Raw genomic sequence first — 23020 nt, forward strand, 5'->3', positions numbered from 1 at the left:
GGTGCGAGGGGCACTGTGCACAATGCGATACCTACGAGAGTGATGGTTTTAATGAATATCAGGGGACTTTTTTTTTTAATTGGTACAAGTACAGCTAATAATTTACAGTTGAATATCAAACTCGTCAGTGCTTGGAGAATACCAATGAGCTATTCGTACCACCAAATCCAAAGCTGTTGGATACAGCTACGCCAACGTTTCTTTCCTGTGCCGCATTCGGTACAAAGTTAAAGGCAGCGCCAACGTCTGGCTTCTGTAAATTCAAAGTCGCAGGCACAACTCCCTGGAAATTGTTAGCATGAGACACAAATACTCTTACACAAACGCAACATACCTGATGAATGGCTAGAACAGAGAACAAGGCCTCAATGGCTCCAGCAGCACCTAGTAAATGTCCAACTGCACCTTTGGTACTGCTGACTGTAATATCCGATTCTTTTTCATGTCCCTCTTCGCCTAACATGAGTCGCCTAATAGCCGAAGTCTCTGCCACATCTCCAACGTTTGTCGCTGTCGCGTGTGCGTTGATGTAATCAACTTGTGAAGGCTTGACTCCAGCATTCTTTAAAGCTTTCTTCATAGCAAGAAATGCGCCGCGACCGTCTTCTCGCGGTGCTGTCATATGATGGGCATCGCCGCTGCAGCCATAGCCTTTTATTTCAGCATAGATGCGAGCTCCCCGTGCTTTGGCGTGTTCCAGCTCTTCAAGGATCAGAACCGCAGCACCTTCAGAAACCACGAAACCGTTGCGATCGGCATCGAATGGGCGGCAGCTCCATGTAGGATTGTCGTTGTATGCTGTCGATAAGGATCTTGCCCTGCCGAAGCCTGCAAATGTCAAGGGATGAATGCACGATTCTGAGCCTCCTGCAACCATGATATCGGCGTCTCCCATGCTGATGAAGCGTGATGCATCTCCAATTGAGTGTGCGCCGGTTGTACAAGCTGTAGTCGCTGCATGGTTGGGTCCCTGGAAACCGTATTTCATAGCTATGTGACCAGACGCCATATTGATCAAAATTTTGGGCACGAATAGTGGTGACACCTTTTTGTAGCCCTGACACATGTTCAGCACTGGCTCAGAATTGGTTGACATGAAATCTTACATCTTTATGGTGCACTATGCTGGTGTCATAAATCTCATCCAGATTTCCAATACCACTCCCTAGGCAAACACCAGTAGCCTCCAGTTGTTCTTCGCTCTTTGGCTCCCATCCTGCATCTTTGAGAGCCATGTCGCTAGCAGCAATGGCATATTGTGTAAACTTGGACATTCGTCTTTGCTCATTTGCGCTGAGCCAGTCTGATGCACTCCATCGTCCTTCACCTTCACCGCTGGGCACTAACCCAGAGACTGTGCTTGTCAACTCTTGCCACCGCGTTTGAGGCTCAAGATCTGCGACACTGACGATTCCGCATTCGCCATTGAGAAGACGGGTCCAGGTTCGTTTCACGCCTACACCCAAGGGCGTGATAGCTCCGAGGCCAGTCACTACTACCCGGCGCATTATGATGATCTCATACCGAGGAGAAGAGAAAAGGATTTATTTAGTTGGTTAATCTCGAGAATTAAGTGTTGATATGATAGCATGAAATAATGGAAAGGATGTAAAGTAAAAGTGATGTTTGAACATGGTTCAAGAATAGAATATCCATTTTTGGGTTAGCGCCAGATCGTGAGACAGATGCGGATACAAGGGGCCTCTACGGTACAGTCGGTACCTCCCTCGATATATTCTCACAATAAGCCTTCAACGACATTCCAACTAAACTCTCCATCTTTTTCAATCTTTGAATGATTTTCATGTTCAATTTTCATGAACTGAACCAACATCATATAAATTCCATATCCGTCGTTCATTTAAAGTGACGTGACCAACTCTGGGCTTGAATAGACGCCACAAAACAACAAAGGACACGACACGAGACAATTGTCATGCAACATCAATTTAATATCTCTCCTCAATCATATACTATCCGTACAGTTTTGAGCGATATGGGAAGTTTTCATGGTTAAGCAGAGCACTCGTTATTTGTACCACACTTTGCATTAGTCTCAGCAGCGATTGTCATTCTGTATAGACGACGGTATACTAAGCTCAGACGTCCGTTACCATATCAAACGATATACAATCTCTACATACGGAACACCGGTAGACTCAACAATCTACTCGTTCAAAAACGGACAGGAGAGAAACAACGATTGGACGAAACCGAGTGATCTTCACAACTGCAACCAACAACATCTCAAAAAGGCAAGCCAAGCTTCCAATGCCTGAAAATCGGAAGCCAGGGTCGGCATTACCAGTCGAACCCCTCGGCCAAAGCATATCGGGCCCCAGTGGACGACTATCAACATCATTAGAGATTGAAGACCCGCCCCCTGAAAATCTCAAGCATCGTCTGCATGAGTGGGCAGGCACTGGAGCACGCAACGATGACGAAGATGATCAAGGTGAAGAATATGAGCTTCTCATGGACCCAAACCTCCCCCGAGAGTATGAGACGAGACGAAAGAACTCGCAAGAGTCTGGAGATGAGGCGGCTTTGATCAAGGATGATGAAGACGAGAATGAGGAAGAAGAGAACTCGCCATATCCTGAAGTTCGAGCTGCAGTGCGTAACTTTGACGAGGACCTTCCGTGCAACACTGTACGAGCATGGACCATAGGAATGCTACTCGTTGTCGTAGGTGCTTCAATGAACACCCTGTTCTCACTGCGCCAACCGTCCATTAGCATTGGTCCTCTTATCGCCCAAATCGTTGCATGGCCTATGGGTCATGGCTGGGCCAAGTTTGTGCCAGAACGGGAGTTCACCACTTTTGGAATAAAATGGACTCTCAACCCTGGACCATTCAACGTGAAGGAGCACGCTATCATTGTCGTCATGGCCAGTGTCTCGTTCTCAGTGGCATATGCAACCGATATCATTCTGGCACAAGTCGTTTTCTACAAGCAGGACTTTGGCATCGTGTTCCAGCTTCTTTTGACCATCTCAACTCAATCGGTAGGCTACGGTATCGCAGGCATGTTACGCAAATTCTTGGGTAAGTTACTGTGCCTCTGGCCGCTATTATTTTGCTTACCATCCAAGTGTATCCCGCATCCATGATCTGGCCCGAGAATCTCGCTGGTGTTACTCTTATGAATGCCATGTACGAGAGAAACGATGCTCCAGACCCTAGTGTTATAGGAGGCGCAATGCACAGGTATAAATGGTTCGCTATTGTGACCGCATGCTCCTTCTTCTACTACTTCATCCCGGGTTTCCTGGCCCAGTTCCTAAGTATTTTTGCCGTAGCTACTTGGATGGCCCCTCAAAACCCCATTGTGAATCAACTGTTCGGCGGCCAAACAGGTCTATCTCTTCTTCCCATTACTTTCGACTGGGCGCAGATTGCAGGATACGTTGGCTCGCCGCTCATTCCGCCGTGGTATGTACAATGGGTACTCGACCCCTGAAATGCAGAATAATATTAACAACGAGTAGGCATGCCATCGCCAATACTCTCATCGGCGTCGTTGTTTTCTTCGTCATCGGATCTTCTGTCCTTCATTTCGGAGGAGCATGGTATGGCGAGTATTTGCCAATGAGCGACTCTGGCACATATGATAATACGGGAGCTCGCTACAACACCACACGGATTCTCACAAAGGACTTCACACTAAACGAAGAGGAGTACAAAAACTACTCGCCCCTTTTCATCAGGTACCACAAGCCTTCCGTATACTACTGGCCTAAACTGACAAGTAAAGTACGACTTTCGCAATTTCTTACGGCCTGTCCTTTGCTGCTATATCTTCGCTCGTCGTGTACACGTATCTTCACAACGGAAAACAGATCTGGCAACAATGGAGAAACAGCACGAATGAGAAGCCTGATGTGCACATGAAAATGATGAGAAAGTACAAAGAGGCGCCTACTTGGTGGTACATGTCACTCTTTGCAATTGTGAGTTTCCATTCCTGATTCCCTTTGTGACAATTGACTTATGAGTGATTTAGATGCTCCTGATCGGGTTCTACACAGTACTTGGGTATCCTACCAACCTCTCTTGGTGGGCCTTTCTACTTGCTATTGCAATCTCTTTTGGATTCGCTCTTCCTATAGGCATCATCCAAGCTGTGACGAATACTCAAATTGGCTTAAACGTCTTGACAGAATTCATCTACGGATACCTTCAACCAGGCCGACCTCTGGCCCTAATGATGTGAGTGCTCGCTCGCCTATTTTCGATCCACGATCCCGCCAAGCTTGTGCTAACATTGGCTACTTAGTTTTAAAACATATGGGTACATCACAATGTAAGTCTTGAGTGCTCCCTTGAAGTCTCCGAGACTTTTAAACTGACATCCACACCCCTCTATCTAGGGCGCAGTCTCTTCGCTTTGTCTCAGACTTGAAGTTCGGACACTACATGAAGATCCCTCCTCGAACCATGTTCCTGTCTCAAGTTGTCGCCACAACATTCTCGTGCTTTATTCAGATCGTTGTCCTGAACCTGTCTCTGAATAATATCCCCGATGTCTGTGAGCAGCACCAGGTAGATCACTTTACGTGTCCTGGAGGTCGCGTCTTCTTCGCTGGTAAGTTTAATGCCGAGTCTAAAATGTTTCTGATCTAATGCATGAGTTGCAGCCTCGATAATATGGGGTCTACTAGGACCTGCCCGCATGTTCTCGCCTGGCCAAGTCTACTCCGGCCTTTTTGTCTTCTTCGTCATTGGTGCCGTCGCCCCCGTAGTCATCTACTTCCTGGCCAAGCGCAGGCCCAAGTCTCCAGTGCGGTTCCTCATGGCACCTCTCATCTTTGGAGGTGCAGGGGCTATGCCACCTGCGACACCCCTCAATTATCTTTCATGGGGGGCAGTTGGCTTCCTCTTTCAGTTCTGGATCAAGAAGCGCCACTTCAGATGGTGGTCAAGACTCAACTTTCTTACATCGTCTGCACTCGATCTCGGGCTCGCCCTTGCAACCCTGTTCATCTTCTTTGCGTTCACGCTGCATGGTATAGATCCACCAAGCTGGTGGGGAAACGACATCGTCTCGTCGACGATGGATGTCCAAGGTACCGCGATACAGGCACATGTGGCCGAGGGAGCGCGGTTCGGGCCTAAGAGCTGGTGATGATGGTGGGGTGCTTGGGGGTGCACATCAAGGGGGAGTTATTGTATGCATTGTAGACTATCTATCTAGAATAACTGCATGTTTTGCTTATGCTTGTTGGTGGCTTGTGCATCTGCATACATTCGTCGAACACTAGCTTTCATTCAGAGACATGTTTGCTTCTAAATAGCTGAACTTATGCAAGAGCCAGTCGGATTTTATGTGGCGTCTATCATGCAGCTGGACAATAAACCCGCCACCCGCACCTTGAGACCGCCCTCGACAAGGACAGGAGAAAAGATGTAGTGATAAAACCCTCTGCTGTCTAGTCAGACCTTAAAACTGCCCTAAGTCTGTAACTAATGACGTTTCTTTTTGACCCGTTGTGGTAACTACCGTCCGCCATCTTGCATACCTCGCGGCCCGTGGCTTGTAAAAGGGATGAATTCCACGTACCTGGAACCAAGGTTAGCTCTCGCAACCTTTCGTTGCATTATGATCCCTAGTTTCTGCCTACCTATGGACAGGACTAGGACTAAACAAACATGCATGTCCGACCACGCAAGCATAACCTTTCTGGTCCATATTAGCGATCGGCCAAAAACATCTTCTGTCGAAGAGAATGTGATGTATCGCAAGGGGTTACATGCATCATAGCATGTACCTAATTTGGTGCATATACTTGAATGATTAATCATCTCGCTTTATATTCGATTCACGCCCATGGGTCAACGACTACACGCTGTTGAGTAAATTTCCTGTATGCAACAAGTCCAAGCCATTTCCGACGCACAATGCTAGTCATTGGCTAAAACGTGAGGTGCTCACCTTGGAATGGTGGAGATCTTACACACTCCTCACATATGCATGGTCGGGGCAAGTTTATAGCTGTTTCTATGTGCAACCCGTCCTGACATTTTATAAGTTTTCCTGGAAAATAGTGTGGTATACGGTATAAGAGAAATGTAAATTAGGAACCGTAGAAGTTTATGACAACGCCTCGTGAAAGCTAGCTTCATCTTGACATAATTTTCACCTTTTCGAATCGTACGAGCCGTCAAGATCCATATCACCATTATGTTCGTTGTGCCACGAACGCTGTGAGTACTCGGCCGAAGGTTGGTGGTGAAACGTGCTGCTATCCATGGGCGATGAAAAACACGTAGATGAGAAAGCGTTTGAATGATCATGGCTTTCTTTTTTGATAACATTTCGATCCCCGATTGCTGCTCTTCTATCGTAAGCAGGTGCCAGACTGCCCTGTGTTGGCGGATAGAAAGGAGAGCGGTATTGACTGGATTCGTATGCAGTGATGGGCTCGGTTTTGGTCTGATATGCATGTCCCTCGGGTTTTGGCTTGACGATCCTTGCGTGATTCCGGCAATCACGTAGAAACAAATCTAGCACCGAAGCGGAATGCTTCGCATAAGAATTTGTTTCCTTCACTGCCCCCAACATGGCTATCGCGTCGTTTACTAGTGACAGGTGTTCTTCCCTGAAGTGTATGCTTGCATAAATACTACACAATAGTACATATGTCGCTTCAATCAAGACGTAGCTATGGTCGTTAGTAGATAGCTAGAGCTAGGAATAGTGGACAATGTTACTTACGGAGTGAAGGGATCAACAGGAAAAGAAGAATGGGGACGCCTTCCTTCTTTGAGCATCTCTATTACTCGCATCGATTTGGAAACGCATCTCTGAGATAGCTTGTTAATTTGTGGTTCGATATCATCCAAAGCTTCGCGTTCTTGCGTAGAAGCGATGAAGCGAAGAAGAAAGAATGGCCGACAAAGAAGAATGTCAGCATAGAAACGAAGAGGGTCGACGCGAACTTGTGCCACGGAATGGGCTGGGTCGACATTGGCGTCTGTAAGCAAGTCAAGGTATCCAATCCCTAATAATACTTTTTTCATCGATATCTCAGATCCTGAGTATATAACCTTGACAGTTTCATCGATGATCCGGCATGCATCGACAACAAAGTTGAGAGGAGTCCTCTTCTTCAGTTTAAGAGACTCTTCAGTGTGTTGATGAAAAGTCAGCGGTCTGCCTAATGTGGCAGCGAGGAATCTGTCGAGAACGAAGAGGCTTCTCCAGACGCTTCGTCTTGATACTATCCATGATTGGGTACCAGAGAATCTCTCGCCCTCGGCCTCTTTCCCTCGATGGATCCCGAACGACTGAGCAACTTCGAAAGCTCGACCTGCATAGTAATAAGCCTTACTTCTTTTTAGGCAAACGATATATGTGTCTCACCACAGTAAGAGTGTGCAGCATGCCGCCTCGATACACATAGCATATAGAGTGACATCAAAACGAGAGCCTGGAGGGTCCATGGGACACCATTGTAGCTCTTTGTTCCTCTTTGTGTTTCAATTGGCTGAAGCAATGCTTCAGCGCTTGCGAAGAACTGTTCTTTTAGATTGGGGTCTTGCAAAGCTCCTTCTGCCGGACCAAAATCAAACGTAAGCCCGATCGCCAGTACCAAATAGATAATGCACCGTTCTGAATAGTACACCTGGCTTGGTCCATTGTACATTTGACGCAGTGTGGCTCCGACGGATTCGGAGCTTATAACGTCGATGAAACCAAGCGTCTTGGCCTAGTCAATATACTTATGCGTATAGGATGGAGCCATTGGCAACTCACATTGGTGAAATAGGATTTAACTAGCCTTTCAATAGTGATTCGAGGCAAATCAGGGGGCCATATTGGGTAAGGGCTTGCAGGGCTTGTTTGTTGCGACTCAGACCGGATACACGACGACTCTGTGAAACCTGAAGATCCAGAGCCTCGCTCCACATGTTTCTTGACGAGAGCTACGAAAGATTCGGTAGCATAGCAATGAGAAAATAATGGTGGTTCTGGCAACGGAAGACACAATGTAATAAGCTGGTGATCCGACGCTGTGTGAGGGTGCGTATATTTTCCAAATTCTCCGGGTCTTGATGTAGAAACAATGCGGAAACGGGACATTGTTCCTGGACTTTCTGATCTCCTCATGGTTACTTTTCCACTTATGTCTGGCGTATCAGAGTATTCGACAGCTTCTGGTGATTGTTCGCCCAAATCGTTTGGAGGCGAGCAAGACACAGTCGAGTCGCTTGACGACTCGGTGGATTTACTCGGCCGGTACACGCAGGTTATGCCTTTCTTGCGGCAGCATGAGCAATTCTTTTGGCCATCGCACTGTAATTTGATTATGTTAGCGATAAGTGACTCTGCAGCTTGCATGAGTGCATGCTAATCATAGATGCCAGATGATGGTTTGCTTGGACACATTGGCTTATTGACATAAGAGGAAGTTTGGTGTTGATAAGGAAGAGAAGTTACCCAACCCATCTTGAACAGACAAAATGTAATATTTTACAACAATCTTGTAAGGGACGCGACGACGCAGAGTAGCAAGCGGAAAGAATCAGGGGCTTAACGGCGACAATCAATGCGAGTTTTTGGAGAACAAAATCTGAGAGATTGAAAGATGTTTCCGTCGACTTACCTTTTGTTTTCGTTTCATGCAGGTGTTGCAGGCTTTTGATACCCTTTTCCGCTTTTCCAAGGGGACTTTGACATTGCGCATTTTCAACCCAAAAGGATCAAGTCGTGTCTCTTCGACAGGGGAAGACGGAATAACAAGGTAGTAGACTATGTGATGGTATGGGAGTGTGACTGACTGCCTGTCGTGGACAAATATGATGGCTTATAACTGATCAAAACCCGAACGTCATAGGCCAACACTGCTGAAGCATTGAGGTGAAGTGTTTACTTAAAAAGCGCTTGGTGGAGGTTCTGGTTGGTCTTCGGTCTTTATAAAGAGCATCTTCCTCTCGATGTAGGCTTGCACCTTGAAAGTGAGCGAGGCAACAGATTTTAGAACCAAGTCTAATGCAGCAGGGTGTCAGAGAGAGCTGAATAGATTGCGCGGTAGATGGGCTCTTTCTATCCATCTTGCGAACCAAGTCGAACCGCGGTGGCCCAGAACATCCAAGTAGAAGCCGTCCCGACCGTATGGGACTGGCCGACAATTGCTGTATGACTAGATGAAACCAGTAATAGCTAACTTTAGAGGCTGGAAGGGACATATGTGGTGGCGTAGGGAGATGCATAGGTAGTTGCTTAGGCCAAGAACACAATAGAGTGGCCTTGAGATGGACACAAGTTCCTTCTTGCCGGCGATGATCCTAGTATCTTTGGGTTCGAAGGGGGGGCATGCGGCCGTGTATTGCTAATGTGAGGGGCAGACCTGAGACCGCAGGAAACAAACATGCCGTTGAAGAGGACTCTTGGAATGATGTGGATCTTGTCTCGATAACCATGAGCCTGAGCTCAAAGCCCGCTCTCCCCGCAGTGGCTCTTCTAGACTTGGACGAGCTCTCGACTAGGGGAGGGGGTCCATGTTGTCATGGCTTAAATGATCTGATATTGGGGAGTGTGGAAATCCTAGCGAGATATTGATTGTCATTCATCCGTGTTATGTTTCTGTTGGTTCGTGAGTATGGTGCCAAGCGCCGATTGATGGCTGTATGTGATTGATGAAGGTTTTCTTGTTGGCTGGTGGTGAAGACGAGGAGAGAGGCGACGTACCTGCCTGTGACTCTAGTACTAAGTTTAGTAGACAAGGAAGGAAGATGTATAGGCGGAAGGAGGAAAGATCGATAGAAGTCGACCGTTTCATCCCGCAGCACGGTTCCTCCCACATGGCAGAACTCGACTGCGAGTTACCTACTAGTCAGTCTTGTGTTGCCTCCTTCCCGTGAGACTTACATGGCTTTATTTTCTTAGTCATCGGTTTACCCCGGTCGGGATATTGCGAATAGCAATATGCTCATCTGTGAACATTCCATCACAATACAACACCCACACCATCTCTTTTTCTCTTTCCTCCTCCCTCTCCCTAACGCATGTCTTAGGCCAGGGTTCTTCAATTACAAGGGTATCCATCCTTGGCAGAGCAACCGATGTCGATTGACAAATGGATTAGTCTACAGTACCATGGGAAAGGCGTTTTGTTTTGCGCCCCTACCTAGACCTTCCTAGGCGATGGTTGCAGATGGTCAGGTCCCTCTATACAAGGCATCTTCCAGTACCTTGGCAAATCTCGTGTGTACTCTGTACATACGAGCCTTGATACATCGGTAATAAGGCATCCATGGATCGTCCTCTACCGGGTTCTCGGGTTCATTGGTTCTTTCCGAGACACTTACACGCCACAATCTAGGCACGTTGAAATCCACCATCCCTAATCCCGGTTTCACTCGCGCAATGCGGATGAGATTATTAGCTCCATCTTGATATTTTTGTATGCAAGGTGGTGGATTTAATGATTTGAGACTATTCCCTTTGCTTGCATGAATGAATGAGAGACCGATCTCGACTAAATTGATGTCAGGCTGGTATGAGAGACACTCGCTCACTCGCATCGCAACTGATACATACATGGTGATCTATCCGTGATAGGGCCTAGCTTGCGGCTCGGCTTTGAGGATTTCCTGTTTGGGTCTGCAATAGTATGATTAATTATGAATCATTGGGCTCTGCTTTCAGCTGGCCGTCGATTGGTTACTGGAAACTGCCAAGTAAAAAAGAACTTTGGGCTATCGAACCGAAAAGTGTCGAAAGAATCGCTAGAGTCAATATCCATTCCAAAATCTAGAACGATTTGAGAGAACTACCTAGGTAGTCTAGAGTAGCAAACAATTGGCCTCTGCAGTAGAGAGTTACATGTCTCTATGCATGGAACGAGAGATGTGGGGTGTCAGGAAGCGTTTCAGGTATTCTGGCGATGAGTTTTGGGTTTTGGGTGGCTTCGGACCTGGTTGGAGTAGCAATGGCTTCCAGGGCGGCGGTAACTCTTGATAGGAACAATGATGTAGGCTGTTAGGCCTACCAACTGCCTGTCAATGTACAGGTCCGATCGATCTCCCTCTAGCTGACCTTTCCAAGTCACACCGGTTTACCTTGGGTATTTGGCTGCGGCTGTGGACCGATCACGTTAGATATAGCAATCAATGAACAAAAAGAAGCCTGTTCGTAGGTGGAAGAAACAATGCTACTAAGTGCGCAGCTCCTGTTCAATATACTTAGGTACATAGGAATTACTCTAATATTACCTATTTAACTTTCAAGCAAGACCAAACAGGAGAGAACCAGAGCAACATCTTTCCGGCATCAAAACTTGATTCATAATTGGGGTTTGTAGTTCCAGCTATCTGGCAAAACACCGTTGAAAGGCGTAGATATATCATACCACAGGTGCGTCCAAGCGCAATTACTAGCCATTGTCTATAGCAAAAAAACGATATATTACAGGGATATTTTTCTTCGTAAGCTCACAGCACCAGTCGTCCAGGCTCCTCCTCAAGAATGGCCTTGCAGCGTGCAAGGAAGACCAGTGCCCTCTCCTCCTCAGCCTTGGGGACCGTCAGAGTAAAAACGTTGGCGCCGCTGGACAAGCCGGGGACGGCGCGGACGGAGGCGGGCTTGGGAGCAGACTTCTTGCTGGGGGCAGCAAGGAAGTCGATAATGTCGGCCTGCTTAGGGGCAGGTCGGGGAGAAAGCATAGATGGAGGAGGGATGGCGGAGATCTGGGGCAGGTAAACACCGCGAGAAGCCTTGGAGGCCTTGACCTTGTCGAGGCCGAGGACCTGGTCAAACAGCTCGTTGGCGGTAGGAGCACGCTTGGTAAGAGGAAGGTCATCGTTGGCAACCTCTGCGGCACGGCCAACAAAGGTAGAGATGGGTAGGAAGACGCCAAGAGTCTCGTGAATTCGGTTCTGGACTTCGACGACCTTGGTCAAGGTGATGGGGATAGAAACTTCCAGATCCTCGACCACGGGGGCCTTGGATTCCTCAGCCTTGGATTCCTCAGCAGGGCTTGGCTTAGAAGGAGGAGCCGATTTCGTAGCGACCTTGATGTTGCTGAGATCAAGGCGGAACAGGTTGTTGAAGTTGGTCTCGTTGGCAGCGGGAGTCTCGGGGTTGATGCTTCCGATATGGGCAAGGATGTCACCCTTGACTAATCGACCGTGAGGACCGGTGCCCTTGATCTTCTTGAGATCAGCCTCGCTGATACCCTTCTCCTTGACGAGGTGCTGAACTGAGGGCAGGAGAGGGTGCTTGTGCTCGTAGGTGTCGTTGCCGGTGGGCTTCGCGCTCGTCTTTTCGACGGGCTTCGACTGGGAAGGAGTGGTCTCCTCCTTGGGAGCCTGAGCGCTGGACTGCTCCTTGGGTTGCTCCTTGGCCTCGTCGGCGGGGATCTCGAGGGTGTTGATATCGTCGCCAGCCTCAGCGATGACACCAATTCGCGATCCAACCTGCACGGCCTTGCTGCCATCCGCAACCATGATCTTGAACATGATACCGTCGTCCTGAGCCTCAACATCCATGCTGGCCTTGTCGGTCTCGATCTCGAGCAGCACATCTCCGGCACTGAAAGTCTCTCCCTCCTTGACCTTCCATGTAGCAATGTTGCCCTCGGTCATGGTGGGCGAGAGGGCGGGCATGGTGAAGTTCTGGGCGGCGAGGCATCGTGTCGAGGTGGTGAAGCCTGTATCAGACACAAGATGTGTTAGTCGGTGCGCGACAAAAGGATCCGAGGGGGATTTTCAACATCAGCAAATCGACGTACCACGGGCGATAGAGGACCGAGCAGTAACGGCCCGGGCAGATGCCATACAAGCTGCGGAAAGAGAGGCCATTGCACAGCTTGATTAATTCGAGGGTGGATATGGCGAGATGGAGGCTGCGAGGGAGGGTTTTCGGTGCAGGTGAGAGCGACCTCGGGGTGTTGAGAAAGACTGGGTTGTCTTCAACTGAAGCTGTTGAGATCCATTGGCGCTAGTGGAGACCCGACGTTAAATTTTGGCGGGCGGGAATAGAATGCGACAAGACATAAAACCCTCAGGGTCTTGAGAGAATTCTTTCTATTGAATTAATGCAAGATCCTCTTGTTGTAGCGTGCTTGGTCTTATTAAGGAAGCAAATCTACGAGGGCCAGAGGATCCATTCTTTCTTAGGAAATACATTCTCTTGTTTGCAGATACTCTTCGTTACCTGTTCTTTTAATGCTCATATCTCTCTCATGCCCCATTTAATTTTCTACTCAAACTTCTCGGGCGTTGGTATCCCGAAAGCCACTTGATCGACAGGAACTTACAATAATCTACAATTCTTATATATATAGAAGAAAGCGAAGGTATATGTCCGGATACATATAAATCTGAGGTTAGATTCATTTATCTAGTGTCTGAAATCGTTTGTGCAGTTGTTTCGGTCGATTTGTTGAATCGTAGAATTACGGATGCTCACCATTGCCGCGCATGCCTCCGGCTTATATCCGCTTATCTTATCGCAACTCGTAGCATTCGCAGGCATGCCTGAAAATTGAAGCTATTTCGATGTCGAACCACTGAAACACACTGGAGCGATTGGATGGCAATGCTTTGTCAATTGTGATAACCCTCTTGCCCGATTTTCTCCAATACTGCTTATACACAGTTCTTCTTACGAAAGGCCTCAATTGTGCAATGGCGAGCCTCGCAAGGGGCTTCTGCCTCCCAGGCCTACGGCCCCTCCTCGTTCCTCGCGCCGAGTCTCTGCTCCTCCGATCCCGCTTCTTTTCTACTTCCCTCCTTCGGGCTGCTGAACCTGCCATAAAATCAACTCAATCGCCAAACACCTCAAGGGCTGCTGCTGCCGCCGCCGCTGCCGCTGCGTCCAAGATTGCCCCTAGCCGATATGCCTTTATGAAGAGCCTCGCTTCTAAGCCAACACCGACGGTTATCTACGAGGGCCCATCCCACTTTTGGTTCTACTTCGGTTGCTGGTCTAGTGGAATATCTTTGATTGCTTGGACGGGTCTTACTGCGCCGTATGCTGTGCAGCAGCCTGAGGGTGTCCCACAATGGATCGGGCTGGTCTTTGGCACAGCTTATCTACTCCTCGCCTCTATGGGAACATTCATGATCACCAAAACACCAAACATTGTTGGACAGATCCGTATTCTTCCTGCACAGGTATCCAAGCTCGCTGCCGCTACGCCTGGGCCTGCCCCCATACAAATGGAACTCACTATCAAGCGAATGGTCCCGATGCTCAAGCCCAAGGTCGTTGTCGCTCCCCTAAATGAAGTTGCCCTTGCATCTCGCTTTTCACTACCAGAGGAGTACGTGCCTGGGCTGCGACGTATCGAGCTAGAGCAGAAGACGGAGGCGCAGCGCAAAGCATTGCACAAGTTCGATATGCAGCACCTGTTCACAATGCCGTTCCGAAGAATGGGTCGAGCCCTGTCTGCCATGTTCAACGGTGTCAAGTCTGCCTGGACTGACATGGGCTTCGGCATCATCATCGTCGATGGCAAGAAGTACAAGGTGGACGTGACCAAAGGTTACGCTCACGACGGGTTCAGGACGCTGGAGAAGCTTGTGGAAATCAAGCATTAAGTTGCTTACCCTAGAGCAAAGACACGACATGCAGTTTGACGGCATAATGTGATTGCCGTTAAGAGCTAAATTCTACTTTAGCTTGTATTTGTATTGTATACAATTTATACCAGATTCTTAGTGTAAAGAATAGTATTTAGCAACGTTGACATGACAGTCTGGTCCTGTGTTGAATGATGATCGGGCCACAGATCACAATACGAGCAAATATGTTCATACGTTGCGAACACATGTGCGAGAGGAAACTCACTACCACGTGGTGAAATCGACCGATCAGTTGGCACACGAGCATCTGCCATATAGTGATACTCAGATGGGGCTCTTGCGGTCAAGCAGAGTTGCTTGTACACTTCAAGGTGTTACCATATACAAATGGCTCAACTCAACACCGCTACAGCTCACCGTGACGGACAAGCTCAGCACTACCTACGTATGGCCGGTCGAGTCTGGCCACTTCTTTCCATCTCCACAGACCCAAGTGGTTCCCCAAGACGGTTGCGAGATGCACTGGTAAACAAGTATTATAAGCACCAGTTGCTGGACCTTTTGTTGTCAGTGAGGAAGCTAAGGATATCCACATCTCGATTCGAAGGACCATGGAACAGTCCATGTAAGTGTGATATTGTAATATTCACGCAGGTCTTGTGATGCCTGAGAACCGGAGAGCTGACTTACACGAGTCCTTCCTTGGCTGGACACCGCTAAAAGACGCATGTGAAGTAAATTTAGTATATCATGGAACTTGGAAGTATAAACACACGAGCCAAACTTAGCGTTGGCGTTGGCGTTGATAGTTGACCGTAAACGCCTTCCGCCAGGGGCTGATGAGCACGTCAACCACGGGCCAGGCACGATCCTCGGGGCCTCGAATCGTAGATGGGAATGCCCTCAAATCGGGTATTCCAACAAGACTAAACACTCGCCTACCAGGAACATGTATGTAACTTAGGTGCATGCACAGAATAAGAGGGGACTCTGGGTCTGAGCTGAGCAACTAAAACCCAGTTTAGACGATGCCGTGGAGTTGACAGAATCCCCATGGGTCTCTTAAAACTTGGAAGAGGATATAAAATTACCCCTCCAAACCAGTGTCGTCCAGTCTCTATGGTAAGCGGTCAGCCAGCCTCAGCTTTAAAGAAACGAGGCTATCCTTGACAAAGACTGGCTGAACAATAAGCGCCAGATTTACCAAGTTCCCGAGATCCACCGCCGTGCATAGGCGGGGCATAGAGCGTGCTGGTGCTTTTTTCTTTCTTTTCCTGCGTTGTCTTGGGTATTTCTTCTACTTGAACGGACGATTGTTGCCGTGTTGTAAAGGTTACTTAATTTTGGCACGTAGTGAAAAGCGCAAATCATGCCACAACAACCCCTCCATTTCTCATAGACTAAGATGCTGATCAAAGACCGTTCGAGATCAGCAGTTTCACCCATTGCACATCAGGGTCCAAGCCAATCTCTCAAATATTAGTTGGAGTTAAAGTTGGAGTTGCACTGGGACTCATCATCCTCGTCTTGGACCCTGAAGAACAGACCCGGAATCTATCAAAACCCAACTGCCGATGCAGCATATGTACATACGGATACATTGGGCTTGACAGCAGCTGCTTGACGTCATAAGGCTAAGCACACGTTAAGCTCAATCATGGCTTGCGGTGAACAACCTAGGTAGAAGCGAGACGAGGGAACCCTTGTTCCGAGATGGGGTTAGCGCGCGATATCTTGGAACCATTCTTGTCATGGCCGGATGAAGATCAACCCCAATTCTAGACTCCAACCTTGAGGCTTTGTCCTCATGAAGGGTTCATTGGCGCCCGCCACCAAGAATCTGACAGCTTTGACTAATAGTAGCCACACAAGGGCCGTGCCATGTATACATAGTCGGTCCATCTCATCCCATCAGAGCGAAAGCATGCTATAGTGTAAGTGATCATGCAAGGCATTCAAACGTCACTCAAATCATCAATGCCCAACATTCAATCTCGCAGCGAGTGGCACACCGCCAGTGCGCATCTCTAACAACCTATACGGATCCAACTGTGTGATGAAGCCAGTGGATTTTATCCTGTATCGATAGAGATACACTGCCGGCATGGCCTTCACTTGTAATCACTCTTGATAGGAGGGAGGCACTAGGCATGTATGTAGTCAATGTAACCTGCCCAGCTGTCCTTCTTCTTTGTCTTTCGGAACCATATCCATGCAGACAAATTGTTTCCAGTCGCTGGTGAAACATGGTCACACGCAATCACTCTTCTCCATCAAAGAACTCACGGGGAACCCGAAAAATCCAACGTACAGTCATGATGTGTGCGCAGGTAGCCGCGCCGGCGGGGTGGCTCGATATTAAACGAGAACTTGAGCGTACCTGTGGTCAGCAGCCAACCACTTATCCACGGCTTGGCTGCTGGGCTTCTGTACCGTAGCTATTTAGGTTTCCTCAAATAAATGTGCACCCCTTCTTCACTTGGCGAGTGGTGGCCCTTTCGTCATTGATACTTCAACCCTTCCATTGAGATGCAGATGTGGCATGTTGCCAGAAGAGATTGGATAATTCTCCACTAGATCGAGGGGCATTTCATATGCAACATTTCCATAGAAGGAGGGGTTAGGCTCTTGACGTTGAATGGCCTGTGCCGCAGGCTTTCTTATTTCGGACGGCAATGTCGGTTGATCGATGATCTATCTCCAGCATGACACAACTCATGTCGATGGCATATCTATCTGTACGTCTCCAAGTTGACTCAAATTTCCATGTTGGTACTTAAAGACACGGCTTTGGAATATCAGAAACAACCAGCAGATATTGTTCTAAAGCGTCTTTTATGTCATTTCTGTATCTCGACTTTAAAAGTTGTCGAGCTAAGGACCGTGGGGGGTTAGGCTCAAGCAGCGGTGAGAAGATCATGGGCGAAACAGATAGAAATATCGACCGTTCCAGCACGGTCGTCGGCCGAGCTTCTGTTCCCGTAGGCTCAAATCAAACGAAAGGAATGCGAGATCGTGCGTCATGTGCTCTATGTTTCAATCTGGGCATGGCAGTATCTCCCTCTCTATTGGCTGGCTTGTATTTCTCGATTTCTAGAATATCCGCCCGTAGCGCAAAGAGTCGAAAGAGGTCGAGGTTGCAAACTCGCCGATCCAATTACACGGCAAAGGACCGCCATCTAATTGATGGGGCACATGGGAGGGACGCAGCCGCTTGCTATTCGTTGGGTGGAGGATATCTACCACACACCCCAGATCCTCTGCCCACTAGCATCTAGATAGAGGCAGCGTAGCGTAGATATGAATATCGCGACATTTGAGGCAGGTGACAAACATGCTCTAACAGCGGACATGTTTCATCCGCTGATCTCCTCTGACAACTGAGTCGCGAGATGAATTGTTCAACGCTGTTATACGACTGTGTCCGTTGGGCCTTGTGTACGTGCCTGTGAAACGGCATAAGGCAAATGTCAACTTAAGACAGTCAATTCATTTCCTCTTTTCTGGACGAACCATAGTGAGGGATTGTTCGACATCATCTGTGGCATGACCTCCGATGCAAGGAATTTATAGCCAACTCATGGGGTCGAATTATTTCCCCAGACTGAGGCTGGAACACGGTTCTTTAATACATCTATCATCGGGGAAAAACAATATTGTTGAGACAGCATGACTCGGACCACCAAACGGACGTGAAACGCCAGAAACTGGCCAGTGCACGATAACAGAAACTGGGGCTCTTGGCCTTGGACCCTTGCTGTACCATTGCAGAATGTTGTTCTTCTGGCTAGAACTCGGGAAACGATTCCATAGTGCGTTCAAACTGATGCGTATGGACTTTTCGACATCTTGGTTTGTTTGTTGAAGGAAAAAGACAAACACGATTCTTGCGCTGCATTTTGACGGCTGCATCTTGTTCGAGCCGCGTCTGCGACCATGACTGCAGTAATAATATTGTCGTGCGTCGGGTTATAAGTCAAACAGCCTAACTATGTCCTAAGACACACTGCCAGATTTGGCAGGAAGGCTAATGTTGACGCTGAACTCGACGGTCTAGACTCTCGTACGGAGGGATGTCCTGCAGACAGAGCACATCGTGAGAATGTAAAGTATCGAGATTGAACGGAATTCTCAAGGTGTCTTGCTCGAAACCTGAAATATTGATAGACTCGTCTCGGCCCTTTCTGTGTTAAAAGTCGCTTGTGTTAATAACTACCGGGTTCCCGACAGAGGTATTACAACTGTGGTAAGCGGCACAACGTTTTTGTGGTTAGCGAACAGCCATGTCGCCTTCAAGTCCCACAGGGTCTTGGCTTGCGCTCTTCGCGTAGCAACACCATGCACTGATGAAAGTTGTACCACTTTCTGACATCGTAGGGTGCCGCGTCTGTTCAGGAAGCAAAGATAACTATCCTTGCTTCGGTATGCGGGCAAACATATACCGTCAATATGGACACGATCGGCTAACATTAATGGACCAAATATGCTAGGATTCTTGCAATCGGATACGACAGGACCAAAGCCCATATCGATCGTCCCTTATCGCGTGGTAAAAAGAGAACAAATGGTACAGTTGCTTTGGACTTGTCTTGGCAAGCGCTGAGAATGTTTGAAGATCATCGTGAGTCTGAGCATTCTCAAATGTGCAGCGGGATGGGCATCCACTAAGAGACAGGGATAGCAAGATAGATGCGCTCTCAAAGTACTCACTACCTAACACCAGAAGTGGAACCCGCGACAAGGGCCCCTCAAAGCAAGATGACATTCAACTCTCCCCAATAATAGACTGGATCTGTTCCAGTTTAGTGGAGGTATGACATAACTGCTGCCCTAACGCCAAGAGACACCAGAGGCTCCGCTTGGAGCGGCGTCGACAAAGGGCAAAGGCGCAGCAGAGATGCACATGGATGTGATGGATCATGGCCTTGACAGATCCATTGCGAAAGAAAAGAAAGAAGAAAAGAAAAAAGAAAAAAAGAACAAGGGACATTTAGCGAGAAAGGGTCGTTTCCACATGCTCCAGCCTCATGACGGGATTGCGCGTGGTGTAAGCATAAGATATAGAAGGGACCAGACGGCACGTAGTGGTTGGTCTCGTGGTAGCGAATAGTTGTGCTGCGTGATGGTCATGTCTTAGATTTGCGAAAGATAGTCATGACAGACACCTGGACCGTGACGCGTTGGGTTACAGGTGGGTTCGGTGCTGTGAAATCGCGTGTGATGGTGTTGCTGTTACTCCTGAATCAAGAAATGATGTAGCAGATGGATGGGATGGCTGATCGAGAGTGCGGTAGACTTGGTAGTTGGTGTGGATGATTCGGTTGATCAAAGTGGGCATTCCGGCGTTTGAAGTTGACAGCATGCAACGGTTCGCTAGTCATTGACTATGTATGAACTTCAGTGTGCATCTGTGGCATTTACTACCCATTGTAAGTCATCATTGTCGGCAATATCGCATAATTATTTAAACAATGCCGGTGTTTGGTAAAAGAACGTCGCTTGGGCATCGCTGCGCGACCAAGGAATTTTGTGCGACTCCCTGACTGAGATGGTGATTTCCTGATGCGATGTATGTACGATGTCTTGCATCCCATCGACGCCGTCATTAACTATAGTTAAAAGCCAAGAAGCGGTTCGAGGCACTCAAGAACTGCATATCCTTCTTAGAGCATCGTCTTTGATCTGCTGGTAATCCACCAGCACGTAATTTCGGCTGTCAGTCGTTGAGTAACCATGTCGCGAAGCAGACGGCTTGGGAAACCGTTGTACATAATGGCGTATTTGTGCATTATCTAATCTTTGTGTCATTTGCCATTTCTTTTCTCCTAAGCCAGCATATTTCAAGGTACCAGTGATAAGTTTGCCAGTACTTGAGAACAGCATTTTTGGTAAGCAAGTAAACAACAACAACAACAAAAGGGCATGACTGTGCTGATGATATGTCACTGTCAGTGCTCACGATCTTGGTCTGTGAGACATTGACCATTGACCTGGAACATTGAGCTTTGACGATGGCTGAGGCGCGCGCACGCACTGGATCTCCAGTTCGATCGTACTGGCCAGCATCCCCGTCTATCGTGGTATTATCGTCGCTGTTAAGTTTGTTTACGTCGCAAATCGTCGAGCCTGGACTGTTCCTGGCGGGTAACAGGAAATGAAGGTCCAGCATTAAGAACCCGTCAGGGACTGAATTCCCGACGCTACAGCGTTCTTAGAACCCCTAGAGGAAATAAGCGGCTTGCAGCCATCGCTAAAATGGTGATTTCAGCGGGACGGTTATCACCAATCTTGAGCGCAGCAAGCGAATTCTCGCCTGCTACTCGTCCGAGTTTCTGTGCCTCTAGTCCCCTCTGGACCATGTCTTCTTTTAACCCCGGCTCAACGCCAAGAATACCCCCACCATAGCGAGTCGAGCAAGCCTCCATGAATGTTACGACCCCACTCAAGACCTACGAAGTCTTGGCGACACGACGTGGGTGTACTGTCTTTGCGGATATACTCTTCTCAAGTTGGTATCATGAGCTCGTGGTGAGTCCATTACAAATCATGGACTGGTATTTTGGCATTTAAAGAGTATTCTTCAGCCACTCTCGAGTTTCTCAAAAGAGAGAAACAAATAGTTTGTTGTGTCAGTTTGGAGGAACTTTGGCACTGTCTTGGCCAGCCTTTCGAGACAAGATTGCCCAGCAAGCCCCGTCACGAGAATGGTAGTTGTTTTGAAAGCCATAGAATACTCGACTGTCAATGAAGTCATTCGATGACATATTCTACGTCCGTCATGTAGACATATATGGGACTTTGCTCTTACCGACTTTGAAGAATGAAATCATAAACAACAGAGAGATGCATAAATGCGGAGTTGAAGAGAGAGATGACGGAAAACCCTTGAGTCAAAACGACAGAGTTGAAATGTGGTGGTACAGGGGACGGATTGGTTGATGAGGGAGAAGCATTGACGGATGGGCTGGCTGGTAGATGAAGGTTGATGCGAGCAAAGCTAAGCAGGCGCAGGGTTGAAGAGCCAGGGCCATTATGTGGTCGATGTCGTTATCGTTGTTGATTGTAACTAGAGTTATTATCAGCATTTTGAATAGCGCTTGCATTGTAGATTGCGACTGGCATAGGAGCACAAAATCGCTGATGATGTTGCCAGCGAATGGTACTGGGCGTACAATGACCTCACGCGAGAGAGAACACTGCGACCCAGCCTGCGACGAATACGTCTCTGCTGCAAGAGACTGAAGTGCCAAGCTCTGCACGTAGAGAAAGAACAGTTCAGGAGCCGTCACTGATGATTCTTCTGAATACCCTGGGAGGAAGACTTCAAGATCCAAGGGGTCCACACATCAACGAGAGAGAGCGGAGCACCTCATGAGTAACTCCACCATGCTGGTCACTGGTACTTTGCACGACGGGTGCGTGCCCCCAAAGGAGACCACTCCAGGTCCAATCAGCCGCCCGTACGACTGCTGATGAACCAGCCAGCCTGCCGGGGTGTGGTGTTTAGTGGACAGAAAAAAGTCGAGAGGGTGTCCTCGAGGCCAGGAAAGTGTGCGAGGTGAGGCGTGAGAGGTTCCAGTGAGAGGTCTGCGCGTGCCCGCTGGCTGTCCGTCCTGTCCGCTCCGCTACAGAGAATGATGAGCCCGCTGCGATGGAAATTGAGGGAACCCCGGCCCCGTCAATTTAGCGGGCAGCGTAAATCAGTGGGCGACGAAAAGATTCCCATCTTTCCCATCTGATCCTGTCCCAGTCGGGCAGTGGGCAGTCATGGAAGTTAAACCAACACCCCCCCTGGCTAGGAAAGTTTAGTTATCGTCCATATGAACGGGTCTCTTGCTCTCTTCCATGCGCGGCACCCACTTTTAGACTTACAAGGAGGTACTTAGTCTACCTAGGCCCCAATTTGGGACCCCTTCTCTGCGTTTGCGTCTGCCTCTCGTCCTCCTCCTCCTACTATCCTCTCCGACGTCGTCGTCGTCCTTCTCTTTCTTCAGCCTCGACCATCTCGACGGTTCTTGGAAGCTACAAAGATTCCTTGGGCTCACGATCCGACTTTTCGAGTCTTCATAATCGGTTACTTTTTGGATTTGGTCGGACGGATTTGATTGCAAGAGCTGCTGCTGTGCTTGCGGCTGTTTCCCCTCTACACCATCACAGGTCAGTTCACGATGTTTCTCAGCAATTTTTTTTCTTCTCTCTGCTCGTCGCATTCCCGTTGAGTCGACACTTGCCTTTTGACGTTGCCTGGGCTGTCTGTGGATCTGTCCATTATCGCTGTTGTTCTGCCATGGTGAAGGGAAAGATGACTCTGGTGAAAGCGAATGGCTTTTTCCTCGGCTGCCTGCTCTGCTTCACAACACTTTCGACTGCCTACCTCCAACCTGCAAATTTAAGTCCGTTGTACACTTCCACCCGGTCGCCCTTTACCCTCTGCAACCGCACGTCCCTGTCTGTCGATCCGCACTTCCCCCCCCCCCGTGCTTC

The 23020-nt window shown here is 48.4% G+C and overlaps 5 protein-coding genes across 5 annotated transcripts, besides 1 other annotated feature; 2 read left to right on the forward strand and 3 right to left on the reverse strand.

Annotated features, from left to right (window-relative positions):
* Positions 1 to 124: 124 nt before the first annotated feature.
* Positions 125 to 1508, reverse strand: KSA1 (the record flags this gene model as incomplete). Its single annotated transcript, XM_009256273.1, has 3 exons — positions 125 to 283; positions 335 to 1057; positions 1107 to 1508. The coding sequence occupies 3 exons, from the start codon at positions 1506 to 1508 to the stop codon at positions 125 to 127; spliced, it is 1284 nt and encodes a 427-aa protein (XP_009254548.1).
* A 763-nt stretch (positions 1509 to 2271) lies between these two features.
* FPSE_03153 (uncharacterized protein) lies at positions 2272 to 5129 on the forward strand (the record flags this gene model as incomplete). The annotated part of the gene is made up of 8 exons (XM_009256272.1): positions 2272 to 3049; positions 3097 to 3436; positions 3493 to 3711; positions 3759 to 3954; positions 4008 to 4213; positions 4281 to 4307; positions 4375 to 4589; positions 4642 to 5129. 8 exons carry the CDS (start codon positions 2272 to 2274, stop codon positions 5127 to 5129), a joined length of 2469 nt encoding a protein of 822 aa, XP_009254547.1.
* A 1011-nt stretch (positions 5130 to 6140) lies between these two features.
* FPSE_03152 (uncharacterized protein) lies at positions 6141 to 8691 on the reverse strand (the record flags this gene model as incomplete). The annotated part of the gene is made up of 5 exons (XM_009256271.1): positions 6141 to 6627; positions 6720 to 7314; positions 7368 to 7713; positions 7761 to 8300; positions 8611 to 8691. The coding sequence occupies 5 exons, from the start codon at positions 8689 to 8691 to the stop codon at positions 6141 to 6143; spliced, it is 2049 nt and encodes a 682-aa protein (XP_009254546.1).
* Positions 8692 to 11440: 2749 nt separating this feature from the next.
* On the reverse strand, positions 11441 to 12808 carry FPSE_03151 (uncharacterized protein; the record flags this gene model as incomplete). The annotated part of the gene is made up of 2 exons (XM_009256270.1): positions 11441 to 12657; positions 12739 to 12808. 2 exons carry the CDS (start codon positions 12806 to 12808, stop codon positions 11441 to 11443), a joined length of 1287 nt encoding a protein of 428 aa, XP_009254545.1.
* An 828-nt stretch (positions 12809 to 13636) lies between these two features.
* FPSE_03150 (uncharacterized protein) lies at positions 13637 to 14551 on the forward strand (the record flags this gene model as incomplete). Its single annotated transcript, XM_009256269.1, has 1 exon — positions 13637 to 14551. The coding sequence occupies one exon, from the start codon at positions 13637 to 13639 to the stop codon at positions 14549 to 14551; it is 915 nt and encodes a 304-aa protein (XP_009254544.1).
* A 4927-nt stretch (positions 14552 to 19478) lies between these two features.
* Positions 19479 to 19516: a microsatellite.
* Positions 19517 to 23020: the final 3504 nt, after the last annotated feature.

Source organism: Fusarium pseudograminearum, chromosome 4 (assembly GCF_000303195.2).
Source record: "Fusarium pseudograminearum CS3096 chromosome 4, whole genome shotgun sequence".
In the NCBI taxonomy this organism is placed as follows: domain Eukaryota; kingdom Fungi; phylum Ascomycota; class Sordariomycetes; order Hypocreales; family Nectriaceae; genus Fusarium; species Fusarium pseudograminearum.